This window comes from Alosa sapidissima, chromosome 9, assembly GCF_018492685.1.
Source record: "Alosa sapidissima isolate fAloSap1 chromosome 9, fAloSap1.pri, whole genome shotgun sequence".
In the NCBI taxonomy this organism is placed as follows: Eukaryota; Metazoa; Chordata; class Actinopteri; order Clupeiformes; family Clupeidae; genus Alosa; species Alosa sapidissima.
Window position 1 is genome coordinate 38,173,563 of NC_055965.1, and position 15,000 is coordinate 38,188,562.

Consider the following 15,000-nt stretch of genomic DNA (forward strand, 5'->3'; position numbering starts at 1 on the left):
CACTGTGACGATCCTACACACACACACACACACATACACACACACACACCACACTGATGACCACCAGGATCACTGTGACGATCCTACACACTACACACACACACACACACACACACACACACACACACACACACACACCACACGGATGACCACCAGGATCACTGTTACGATCCTACACACACACTACATCACCTGTTCATGATGCTACATCACCACTACATCACCTGTTCATGATAAAGACATCATCACTACATCACCTGTTCATGATGCTACATCATCACCTGTTCATGATGCTACATCATCACTACATCACCTGTTCATGATGCTACATCACCACTACATCACCTGTTCATGATAAAGACATCATCACTACATCACCTGTTCATGATGCTACATCATCACCTGTTCATGATGCTACATCATCACTACATCACCTGTTCATGATGCTACATCATCACTACATCACCTGTTCATGATAAAGACATCATCACTACATCACCTGTTCATGATGCTACATCATCACTACATCACCTGTTCATGATGCTACATCATCACTACAGTGCTACATCATCACTAAATCACCTGTTCATGATGCTACATCACCACTACATCACCTGTTCATGATAAAGACATCATCACTACATCACCTGTTCATGATGCTACATCATCACCTGTTCATGATAAAGACATCACATATTTACGTTGCCATGGCAAGATACCTGCCAACAAGCAGCAGCTCTTTCTCATTGGCCTGTCGGCGGTACTTCTTCCAGATATCCATGGTGAAGAGGGTGGAGCTACTGTTGAAGATGGAGGTTAGCGATGACATCAATGCTGCCATCATCACTGCGATCATGAGCCCACGCAGGCCTGCACACACACACACACACACACACACACAAAATACATATCAGGGGCCTATTGCACAAAACTAGGATAAGGGATTTAGCCGGGATATCTTGGTTATCTTGGCTCAATTTATCCGTGATCCAGTTGCACAAACGCGGGATAGGGGGCAGCAGGATATGTTATGGTATAAGTTACCATGGCGATTTATTCTGTGGAGCTAGTCTGCTCCAGACCAGGCTAAGTTCCAGGATCTATTTAATCTCATCCCTTAACTCAGTCAGCAGTCACCACAAACAGAAACCAATAGTTATTCCACTGCCCACTACACATTGTTATCACATATATCTAGACCCACTGTCATTATTTAAACGTTTGTGATCATTAATTAACTTTTACATACTCGCCATTCCCGACCTGTCATGCGACAACGTGACGTCACGGGAGTGCCTAACCATTTCACGCGTGGTGGTTGCGACACTAGCTGCAATATTCTCCTTAACAGAGGTGTTGCTGTTTGTTGCTGTTGTGAGAAGGCTATCTACCTACTTCACACCGTAGAAGAAGCAATGAAGCCGCTCTAGTTGGCATGGTGAATCAGTGAATCTGTGATCGGTGGCGGGGTCTATTTGAGGGAGCCGTGTGCGCGCACTTATCCAGGATAGGTTTCACTTGGCTTGATGGATCCGTGTCTGCTCATCCTGGCTTGCTCGTTGTGCAACCAATTAAGCCTGTACACTCTTGTTTTGGATTCATTGAGCGCAACTCAGTAACTTATCCCGGATGTCTTAATTCTGCTTTTGTGCAACAGACCCCAACACTGCAAATATCACCACAATCATTAGCCCATGCAGACCTGCACATAATCACAAACACACTTGTGGGGCATGGCATATTGTAGTGTAATGGGCGTGGCATCTGGTAATGTGGAGGCGTGGTATATTGTAATGTGGGGGCGTGGCATCTGGTAATGTGGGGGCGTGGTATATTGTAATGTGGAGGCGTGACATCTGGTAATGTGGGGGCGTGGCATCTGGTAATGTGGAGGCGTGGTATATTGTAATGTGGGGGCGTGGCATCTGGTAATGTGGGGGCGTGGTATATTGTAATGTGGGGGCGTGGCATCTGGTAATGTGGGGGCGTGGTATATTGTAATGTGGGGGCGTGGTATATTGTAATGTGGGGGCGTGGCATCTGGTAATGTGGGGGCGTGGTATATTGTAATGTGGGGGCGTGGTATATTGTAATGTGGGGGCGTGGTATCTGGTAATGTGGGGGCGTGGCATCTGGTAATGTGGAGGCGTGGTATATTGTAATGTGGGGGCGTGGCATCTGGTAATGTGGGGGCGTGGTATCTGGTAATGTGGGGGTGTGGTATCTGGTAATGTGGGGGCGTGGCATCACCACGGTGGCTTCCCATTGTGCTGTCGGTAAATCATCACAATGGACGATAACAGCTCAACCCTAACTGCCATCACACAGAAACACACACACACACACACACACGCACACACACACACACACACATCACCCCTGCCATCACACAGAAACGCACACACACACACACACACACACATCAGCACTGCCATCACACAGAAACACACACATCAGCACTGCCATCACACAGAAACTCACACACACATATCAGCACTTCCATCACACAGAAACACACACACACACACATCACCACTGCCATCACACAGAAACACACACACACACATCAGCACTGCCATCACACAGAAACACACACACACACACATCACCACTGCCATCATACAGAAACACACACACACATATCAGCACTGCCATCACACAGAAACACACACACACATATCAGCACTGCCATCACACAGAAACACACACACACACATCACCACTGCCATCACACAGAAACACACACACACACATCACCACTGCCATCACACAGAAACACACACACACACACATCACCACTGCCATCACACAGAAACACACACACACACACATCAGCACTGTCATCACACAGAAACACACACACACATCACCACTGCCATCACACAGAAACACACACACACACATCAGCACTGCCATCACACAGAAACACACACACACACACACACACACACATCACCACTGCCATCATACAGAAACACACACACACATATCAGCACTGCCATCACACAGAAACACACACACACATATCAGCACTGCCATCACACAGAAACACACACACACACATCACCACTGCCATCACACAGAAACACACACACACACATCACCACTGCCATCACACAGAAACACACACACACACACACATCAGCACTGTCATCACACAGAAACACACACACATATCAGCACTGCCATCACACAGAAACACACACACACACACACACACACACATCAGCACTGCCATCACACAGAAACACAATCACACATACACACATCAGCTCTGCCATCACACAGAAACACACACACACACACACACATCAGCACTGCCATCACACAGAAACACACACACACACATCAGCACTGTCATCACACCGAAACACACACACACACACACACACACACACATCAGCACTGCCATCACACAGAAACACACACACACACACAAACATCAGCACTGCCATCACACAGAAACACACACACACACATATCAGCACTGCCATCATACAGAAACACACACACACACACACATCAGCACTGCCATCACACAGAAACACAATCACACACACACACATCAGCTCTGCCATCACACAGAAACACACACACACACACACACACATCAGCACTGCCATCACACAGAAACACACACACACACATCAGCACTGCCATCACACAGAAACACAATCACACACTCACACATCAGCTCTGCCATCACACAGAAACACACACACACACACATCAGCACTGCCATCACACAGAAACACACACACACACATCAGCACTGTCATCACACAGAAACACACACACACACACATCAGCACTGCCATCACACAGAAACACACACACACACACAAACATCAGCACTGCCATCACACAGAAACACACACACACATATCAGCACTGTCATCACACAGAAACACACACACACGCACACACACATCAGCACTGCCATCACACAGAAACACACACACACACACACATCAGCACTGTCATCACACAGAAACACACACACACACAAACAAACACACACACATCAGCACTGTCATCACACAGAAACACACACACACACACACACACACATCAGCACTGTCATCACACAGAAACACACACACACACACATCAGCACTGTCATCACACAGAAACACAATCACACACACACACACACACACACACACACAAAGGAGGACAAGGATAAACTCCTCGCCACACGAGAGGCTGCACTGGTAAAGAGTGAACATCCACCTTTCCACTCACCAAATCTGACTGTAGAGACACCTCTCCACTCACCAAATCTGACTGTAGAGACACTTTGTGTAACGGGACAAACACAGTCTGTAAACGAATCCCTTGAATCAACACATTGCTTCTCGCGCTTGTTTCGTGAGAAAATGGCAAAACACCTTCGAGAACAAACGATTCAAAAGATCCAGTATCTCGCAAATTTTCATAGGCTTTTTCACCTCACTCCCTGACAAGGAAACAAACCCCTCTGTCACAAAATCTGGTTTTATCCCCACTTTGGGATTCAGTTTTACCTTTTGAGGAGGCCTACTTTGAGAAACCTCATCACACACTGTACTAACCAACAACGCAGACGCTGGAGAATTGTCCGGTCCATATCTACTAGACTTTTGCCTAAGAACAGGGCACTCCCCCTTCCAGTGAGTTATCGGGAACCCCTCTAGTACGGCCGACACTCTTTAACCCCTTGAATGAGACAGCACATCAAATCTCCCTCTAGTACGGGCGACACTCTTTAACCCCTTCGAATGAGACAGCACATCAAATCTCCCCGGACGTTGCGCATCAGAATACTCTCTTCGGCCGAAATCTGCACTCAGACGATAATCACCCTGATAACTCTTATGAGTCAAGCTAAACTCATCTGCCCACACTGCAGCCTCAGATATAGTCTTGGCCTTATTCTCATTTAGGTAGGTGGCAATACAGTCAGGCACGACATTTTGTAAATTGTTCCAGAACAATTACCTCAAACGTCAAACGTCTTAACATTTAATGAGGCACACCAACGATCAAAATGGGAAGAGAGTTCCCTAGCCAACTCCACATAGCACTGCTTGTCTCTCTTACGCCAAGTTCTGAATCGCTGTCGGTAAAATTCAGGAACCAACTCAAAAGCTTTTAGCACCGCAGTTTTTACCTTGTTATAATCCCTGCGATCCTCAATTGCCAACGCAGTGTATGCCTCCTGTGCCCTACCTGTGAAAACACTCTGCAACATTACCACTTGCTCAGAGGCAGGCCACCTACACTCATCCGCTATACTTTCAAATAATGAGAAAAAAACATCCGGATCTCGCTCATTAAATCTAGGCAGAAGCTTTAAATTACCAATGACATCAAACGTTCGACTTCTAATTTATAGTGCTGTGCCAACTTTTCTACCTCCAATTGTTGAGCGTGTGTAACGGGGCTGAATGTGCTATCAGGAACATTGACTGTTGGTAGGGGGTGGGGCTGGTTAATAGTGTATGATTACGTTGTGGTGTGTATGTGGTTTGTTGTGCTCTTCTACAGGTGCATTCAATCGCCCCTCAATGGCAGACCTGCGCAGTTGGTGGTTGAAAGATTTAAAATGCCAATGGCAGCCTTTGACTGTGAGATTCTTGGTGGCAGTAGGCACCCGCAAGGACTACCACCGAAGCCCGGAGAAGTAAAGGGGGCTCGGAAGACGCAACGCACAACGCACCTGGGGAGAGGCTACAGTGGGCATCGCTTTCAAATGACCACTTCATTCGCGCATTATGCGGCGTGAAGCTGCGTGAAGCTTTAGTACCACTTTCAGCCACTGTGCGTCGCTCTGCCACTGTACATCGCTCTGCCTGCCGTCCCTTACATAATTGTTGCCGAGAGTAATCCCAGCCTACGAATTCAATAACAAAATAAATCATGCATAATTAAACATTACCTCGATTTAGGCTACTTGGGTATGGCTTAAGGCTTGACTACACCAAAAATCGAAATCAAAATTTGCTGTCTACATTATTGTCAGTGTTGGGGTTAACGCAACTACGCAAATCAAAACAGTGGTGTGATAATTGAGCCAGTAGAGAAATAACTGTTCAGAATTAATCTGTAGCCTTGGGTAGGCTTCTGCAGAAAACAATGTTGTTGCCGATTTAATACTATCTGGCGACGTTTTTAACAGGCTACGCAATAGAGGCTTAGACAACTATGACCCACGTTTTGGTTTCGTAAATTAATTTGCCCTACTTCTTGACTGCAATGTAGTCAGTTGACTGCTTGACATGTCATTTTTATTTTTCTGTACAATAAACAATTACATCTGCTTTATGCCGCAGAATTACATTCATATTTGGCTGACTGCAGACGCGCCACTTCCCTCCCCATATTCCAAGATTAAGATAGTATGAAGTGCTTTTTGTATAGGCTACTATCATAAAAAATAGTTAAAACGAATAGCTATTTGCAATTTGACAAAACACTGGTCCTCATTTTGCGAATGCGAGGACGATATGAGCCTGTTGCATTTAGTTAGATGTCCGAGTCACGCATAATGTTTGAAAACCACTGGCTCGTAATCACAATAATTTAACACACGACAGTTGGATAACCTACTTCATCATGTCCCCATGCCTACATTTTTGTGAGTAGCATAGAGATCGTTAAAAACAATAAAGTAGGCTATGACTCTCCGTTTGGGACATCGAAAACTTATATTTTTAATAGACTACCGTCGAAGATGCTGACTTGCAAAAGCCTTGGGATAACACGTTATCTCCACTATCATCAGTCATGCCCCTTGATCAGTGGGGAATGAAATAAAAGTTTGATAACCACTGGCTTAACAAGTTACCTACAGTCCAGAACACAGAATCTGTTGCAATATTCTGATGATCGGCGATGATATCGGCAAATGTTTATTTTCCAAAGTAAGAATTTCACTTCACCATGCACCTTCGACAATACCTGGCCTACCTGGTATCATTACAAACATTATTCTGTGTCCTAAAACTGGCATATTTTATGGCATTGTGTCATGCAAGTTCGTTGCAAAATCTAGAGAAATGTGTGAGGTGGTCAGCGGGGGACAATTGAGACACACATTGGATTGTGTTATTACTTGAACATTCCACACTATCCACAGCTGTGGTAGGCCTATCAGGGGCAGGAGGATTACTGTTAGCGCAGGCTTTATATAAAATTCTTCAACAGAAGGCCTCGAATGTTGTCTTGTTTGTGGAGCGCTTTGCTTCGCTTCTGTAATTTCGGTGTCATTGAAAATGAGGGTTTCCCTCAATGACCCTCCGAGAATAAATAAAGGTTGAATGAATGAATGAATGCAGGCTTGCCAAAAATAAAGGCATGTGGTTTGCGCAGCCTACAGTAAATAACAGACCCGCCAGAATGTGCGTTATGCTGCTTTTTTACGAGCAATATGTTTTTGGTACCCTACGCACACTGCATGTTCTTAAATAACAATGATCATCAGTAATATTCGACCATTAATTTGGGTAAATGGGCAAGCGTGACCACCTTGATTGGCTGATGATTGTAACGCGGGCATGATTCCAAACACCTCCCTTACGATGATGAGTGACAGGTCTCAGAATGCGTGCGCTACACAAGGACGGAAGATGATGAATAACTGGGGCCGTAGGCTATTCACAAAGGCTTTTATCTTACTACTAGGAGTAGGCTACTCCTAAATCGCACTTAAAGATTTTAGATTGGAGTTTTCTCTTAAAAGTTATTCACAAAGCCTTTCAGACAACTCCTAAACTAGGAGTGAGTCTTCGTGGCTATGGATGACGACATTACTCATGCACGAGCTTGACTGAAGTGACCACCTTGATTGGCTGACGATTGTAACGCGGGAATTCCAAACACCTCCTTTACGATGATGAGTGACAGGTGACAGGTCGGAGAATGCGTGCGCTACACAAGTAGTGTGAAGGACGGAAGATGATTAATAACTGAATAAAAAGGCCTAGCCTAAATGAATAAAGAGTAAGGCAAAACAAATAGCTTAGTAGCCTAATGAAACATAGGCCTATGGATTGATGCAGTAGCCTACCTTTGCAACATTATTAAATGAATCTGTCACCATATCCCTAGGCTACGTTTGCAAAGAGGAGAACATTTTAATTTGATTCACAATGAAACGTTACATTTCATTTACATGTTAACAATGAGTAGTTTTGGTTGTTGTTGGTAGCGTTATTGCATCCCTTTTATGAATGCAAAATTGTTCCCTCGCGATTGGAAGCTCCTGTTGCGCATAGGCTATTTCAAAACATCGCAACGTAAAATGCCACAAAAAAGCTGTTTATGAATAGGTCTTAGTGAGTTAGGAGTCCTCTCGACTTAAGCTGTCCCAGACTTAGGTGCTACTTTTAGGTCTAAAATGCTTCGTGAATTACTTTTTGTGAAAAAATTAGGAGTCCTAAAGTTAGGAGTGACACGCCCATTATTTTTAGGAGTTGCTCCTAAATTCGCCAGTTAGGAGCTACTTTTAGCCTTAAAATTCTTTGTGAATATGGCCCCTGAATAAAAAGGCCTAGCCTAAATGAATCAAGGCAAAACAAATAGCCTAGTAGCCCAATGAAACATACGGATTGATGTAGTGTCTTTGTAACATTATTAAATTATTCTGTTATTATGCCTACGTTTGCAAAAGAGAACATTTTAATTTGATTCACAATAATGTTACATTTAATTTACATGTTGACAATGATTAGCCTAGTTTTGGTTGTTGTTGGCGGCGTTATTGCATGTTAGTTATGCCTACAATGCAAAATTGCTTCCTCGCGACTGGAAGCTCCTGTAGCTGCATAGGATTTCAAAACCGCAGGTTTGTGAATAGGTCTGTGAGTAAGGAGTCCTCTTGACTTCTTTTAAACTGTCAGAGGTGGGAAGGTGTGATTTTTTGGGGGAAGGGCCGGATTAACTGGGCACAATTGTCTGATGGCCCCCCTTCCCCCCAGCCAACGTGAATCGGGTGGTTAGTTAATAGGCCTATCGTGAAGATTTTTCCTGCCATCTAAGGCAGGAGCGCATCTGTGAGGCCAAGCCTCACCAAGTAGCTCGTTTGTTTACAGCAAACATTCCATTTAATTAAACTGCTTTATAGGCTATGCCAAAATAGTTTTCAACATTTTGAATATTAGTGTCGGGTGAATTGAAATGTTCTCAAAGTAGCCTTATGGCTGAAAGCTGCTTGGGATCCCCCCCGTCAAGCAATATAACCATACAAACGCGCTTCCTGCACTCATTGTTTCAAAAGGAGTAATTTTGGCTTTGTCAGAACTGAAGAGCTGTGGACGGCACGGCACGGCATGCCCAATGAAAATAAATTAACGCAACGCAACACAACACAACACAGAGCCCGCTTCTCTCGCGTCAGTCACTGACATGAACGAAACACAGAACCCGCTTCTCTCACGGCAGTCACTGACAGTAACCTAGAATAAATGCATGGGGAAAAACACTTCCCCATGACAAAGACATCGTAAAACACTGAAAGTTAATATTTTGTCACTAGCAACATTCATCTGTCCTTTGTCAAATGTATTATGTTCCAAGTACCCTATGCGTAATTCTGCTTCATAAAGTTGAACAAATACATTTGCTTATTTCACAGAAAAATATAAATAGCCAGTCAGTGCAGAGTTGGTAAGTTATGGTAGGCCAACTTGCAGTGAACATACAAACAGGGGAAATTATTTCTCTTGCAGCTGAGTAGCCTCAGGTGCGCACGTAGACATAAGGCCGAACATGCAAGCGCCAATGAATCGTGCTCTCACGACAATCGCGCCGTTAAACTTAAATAGGTTAACATCACTCTAAGTTCGCCTTCAAGCAAGGAAAACGATGATTTGAAGACATCTGTTTCGTTGGAAGGGCAAGGGGTAGCAACAGGGCAACACAGAGACAGGCCCGATGGCAGGGCTGTTATGAGAGTATTAAAATATGGGATATTCTACGGGAAAACATTAAAACGGCAAGACAGCGGGGAAAGTTAAAATACGTGATAAACACGGAAACAGTTGGCATGCATTGTTTCGGTCCCCGTGCACAGGGATTATTTATCATACTATTAATCACATATGATTATTTGTGAAATTGTGCAAACAGGCGCAACACATTTGAAAAGGAAGGACTGGTAGCATGCAAGCTCACGGGAAAGATTGATTTAAGAACGTTATCACAAAGTGTGTGGCTGTGGCGCGGGCGGAAGACAATTGGCAGGGGAGGGTCATGTCTTTTTTAACAATTCTGTCGGAGGGTCATTGAACAATTTCTAGCAGGCAAGAGAGGGTCATGCAACTTCCAACTGAAGCACTCAAAATTCCTCCGGTGGCCCCTTCAATAAATAACGATCAGTCCCTAGATTGCTGCTGGGCTATATGTCTTGGTTCTGTTAACAACTCATTGTCAAACGCATAGCCTATCTCGCGGTTGCATCCATTACAAACAAACATGCAATGTGAACGTCTGGGATTGGGGAGAGCACTAAATGCTCTACTGAATAAGCACGAAGTCAAACCTTTAAATGAAAAACACTCTTTAATAATCCAAAAAAATAAACCGCTAATGAAGTAAACTTGTGACCATCAAAAATCGTTTATCGCTCGTAACTCCGTGATACCAGGACGTAACAGGAAGGCATTTGGCTGAGCAACGGAGGTTAATATGCTCCGTGTTTTGTCCAAATGATAACTGTCTATCATCGTTGCACTCGGAGAAAACCGGAATGTTTCATTCGTCCCCGTTTCAATCGTCCCGGTTGTACCTACTCAAAACGCAGATAGAACCTTATTATTCTAAGGTAGCGAAATAGCGTTCAGCATGATTCATGCCCAATTAATTCCCCCTGTTAAAGTGTTCGCCTTTGTAGTTTGGTTTCGTGATAGCCTATGATAAACGGCTTATGGCCAAATATGTGAAAACGTTAAAATACAGTAGGCGATAAACCCGGAAAAAGTTGACAGTGATTTTTTCATAATCACTTTGGAGGGTCATAGAAAAATGTATTGCTGGCGAGGGAGGGTCACGTCTTTTTGGACTAATGCTCCCAAAACTCCTCCGGTAGTCCCTTAAATAAATAACGAACAGTCCCTAATGAAGTAAACTTGTGACCATCAAAAATCGTTTATCGCCTGTAACTCCGTGATAACAGGACGTAACAGGAAGGCATTTGGCTGAGCAACGGAGGTTAATACTCTATATTTTGTCCAAATGATGTCTGTCTATCATCATTGCACTCGGAGAAAACCAGAATGTTTAATTTGTCCTGCGTCTCTAAGGCTGCAAACGGGATTCACTCGCAGTTAACCAAATATTTCTTTATTAGGGCAGGGCAGGCATATTTCTGGCTATTACATTATTTCTAAACCAGTCTGCTAAAGTCTGTAGTGAAGTCTGTGTAGGGTTTTCCAGGCTCCATTTCTTTTTACGAGACACCCTGCTCACTTGAGCCATCTACCGGTTGTTTGGGTTGTTGCAGCGTCTCACTGGAAAAATACAAATTAAAGTCGCGTGATACCGCGTGATCCCACGCGCGGACTGCGAGTGAAGCTGGCCAAGTCGAAGCACTGCCCACTGTATATATCGTTCTATCAGAGCGGCGTACAGACCGGAATACAACGCACTCAATATATCCACGTTAAGGGAAGTAACTTGACCATCGTTCTATGAGTGAGAGGGCTGTTATCGCGGCTGTTGTGGACGTTGATTTCTACCCCTTTCCCCTGCAGTTCCGGAGACAGCTGAATCGAGCGAAGGAAGACGGCGAAAGAGAGGCCTACAACGCACTCTATGTATTGCACTAAAGGGAAGTACTCATATCGTAGCCTACCACTATTTGTGCGAGTGGCCTAACTTCGTGTCAGTGTGATTGCTGATCACTGTTCCCCCCCCTTCCACAGCTCTGCTCGTGTCTACGAAGAGGCGTGTGGGTCATGAAAGCGAGTGCGTGCCATATGGAGAGGACTACTGGGAGTGTCGGGTCTGGACTGTTCACCGCGGCGACCATTGAGTAGGCTAGCTAGCTTCGAGCGCTAGCAGCTACTACGTGGAGGAGTAAATCGCTGGGTCGTGAGTGGTGCATGGACTGTTCCTCTATAGCCCTTATTAGCCTTTTCCTTGTACGAGCTAAATACTACCAGTTGTCTAGCCTTGTTATTATGTCCGGCTGCCCATGGTGCTAGATAGGCCTGCTATGTGATCCTGAATCTGGTGATTGTCTTATTGCTGTTAAGTGCTCTATGTCTCTGTGGGCCTATTGCCCGTTTGGTCTGAGTGTCACTGTAGCTTAAATTTGCTGTGTTGCCGTGGTGTTCAGTGCTCTTATGATTCACCGTGATACTGTTGGCTTGTATGGCCCTTTACGTTTGCCGTGAGGATTGATAATTGTGTGCTGTGTTACATGGTAATTGTGTGCTGTGTTATACGCTGCCACACCGTCAGGCATACCCACATTGTGTAGAGCATTATAGCCTGAGATCTCCCTCCTCTAGAGGGCGCTAGAATATGCTATTTACATATGCTAGGCTATTGATTTGTTTTGTAGTCTTTCAGTGCTTCCATACTGGTCCTATACCGTAAACAGGCTGTAAACTTACATGGGCTATTGATTTGTTCCGTGACCCTTCAGTTCTTTCATACTGGTCCTATACTGTAAACAGGCTGTAAACTTACATGGGCTATTGATTTGTTCTGTGGCCCTTCAGTTCTTTCATACTGGTCTTATACTTTTAATTGCTTACAACTGGTAATGTATTTTTGTGTCGTGAACTGTTTGTGTTGTATCTGAACCGCTCCATTTTTAAGAAGATTTAATAAAACTGTTTTTATAAAAAATCCTTCAGCGTTGGGTGTGTGTGCCTCAAGGGTCAACAGTTATAATCTGCTTCCCGTTACACGTGTTTTAATCTCTCCATTTCCATCTCCCGTTGCTGTACCATATCTGCCACCCTCAGCTTTTCCAATTCGACCTCATGATTACTGGCCTGCTTTGCCATTTCCCGATCATGAGCCTGCTGCATCTCAATAATAACTTTACGTTCTTCAAACGAAAGATCTTCAGAAGAGATAGCTAATTTTGAAGGCTCACTCGGTTGCAATACAACCTGCGGTAGAATTTTCTTATCTACCAACACTTGTTTCAACGCTGCCAGTAATTCATCTTTACGCAAGCGTTTGTCCAAACCAACTATTTCAATTTCCCACAATTGCTTCTTAGAGTAAAGTTTTAACAACTCCTCAGATGGAGCCGCTACAAAATCATCAATGGAAGACATTATCTAATCTATTCAATTACAGATAAGCCAAACAATTTACCAAACAAAGCACCACACCAAACAAAACGAAGACTACGGTCCTATTCCATCACACACAATAGGCGAGAAGGCCTTCTATCAGAGACATACAAGCTGCGCTTCTCCAATCAGCCTACAGATAACCACTCTACTAACGACACGTGTAGCTTACAAACTCCCCGCTAACTATACCGAAAAACCCAAACTAAACTAACCCCCTGACGGCTTCATGTCACCCCCAAGGACCGAGCTCTTTTATACACCAGTATACCGACAGCTCAAGAATAAACAAATTGTTCACCCCCAAACCTAGCCTCAGCCCAGAGATGAACACAAAAACAACAAAGCCACCCTCAGCAAAACTCCAACCGGGGAGCAGAAAACTTCAGCCACCTGTATATATAAGTGTGTGTGTGTGTGTGTGTGTGTAACCTGTATATATAAGTGTAAGTATAGAGAGAACCTTTATGTGTGTGTGTGTGTGTGTGTGCCACCTGTATAGTATAGAGAGAGAACCTTTATGTGTGTGTGTGTGTGTGTGTGTGTGTGCCACCTGTATATATAAGTGTAAGTATAGAGAGAGAACCTTTATGTGTGTGTGTGTGTGTGTATGTGCCACCTGTATATATAAGTGTAAGTATAGAGAGAGAACCTTTATGTGTGTGTGTGTGTGTGTGTGTGTGTGCCACCTGTATATATAAGTGTAAGTATAGAGAGAGAACCTTTATGTGTGTGTGTGTGTGTGTGTGTGTGTGTGTGTCTGTGTGAGTGTGCCACCTGTATATATAAGTGTAAGTGTAGAGAGAGAACCTTTATGTGTGTGTGTGTGTGTGTGTGTGCCACCTGTATATATAAGTGTAAGTATAGAGAGAGAACCTTTATGTGTGTGTGTGTGTGTGTGTGTGTGTGTGTGTGTGTGTGTGTGCCACCTGTATATATAAGTGTAAGTATAGAGAGAGAACCTTTATGTGTGTGTGTGTGTGTGTGTGTGTGTGTCTGTGTGTGAGTGTGCCACCTGTATATATAAGTGTAAGTATAGAGAGAGAACCTTTATGTGTGTGTGTGTGTGTGTGTGTGTGTGTGTGTGTGTGTGTGTGTGAGAGAGAGAGTATAAGTATAAGTATGAGTATATATACTCTTTTGATCCCGTGGGGGAAATTTGGTCTCTGCATTTATCCCAAGGGACGTCACACACACACACACACACATCAGCACTGCCATCACACAGAAACACACACACACACATACAACAAACACACACACACACACATACACACACACACACACACCCACAACAAACACACACACACATCAGCACTGCCATCACACAGAAACACACACACACACACACACACACACACACACACACACACACACATCAGCACTGCCATCACACAGAAAACCCGCACACACACACACACACACAACAAACACACACAGACACACACACACACATCAGCACTGTCATTACACAGAGAAACACACAAACACAAACACACACACAAACACACACACACACAAATATAACAAATGCAAACATATCACAAACACACACATTACATTACATTTGGCTGACGCATTTTTAGCCAAAGCGACTAACAACATGGTAAACAGTTTTAAAGCAATTCTCAACAATTTTAGGACAATTTAAAAAACGGTAGAGTACAGTAAGAATATGTGCACCAGTGAGTGCTGTTTTTAACAG

General features: G+C 44.1%; 1 protein-coding gene across 1 annotated transcript in view; it reads right to left on the minus strand.

The window, feature by feature from the left end:
* Positions 1–15,000, minus strand: part of slc5a10 (solute carrier family 5 member 10) — a 91,310-nt gene that overhangs the window by 29,284 nt on the left and 47,026 nt on the right. The window contains exon 12 of the mRNA XM_042104378.1: positions 720–870. Within this exon, the coding sequence (XP_041960312.1) occupies positions 720–870 (151 nt within the window). The remainder of the gene's footprint in view (positions 1–719; positions 871–15,000) is intronic.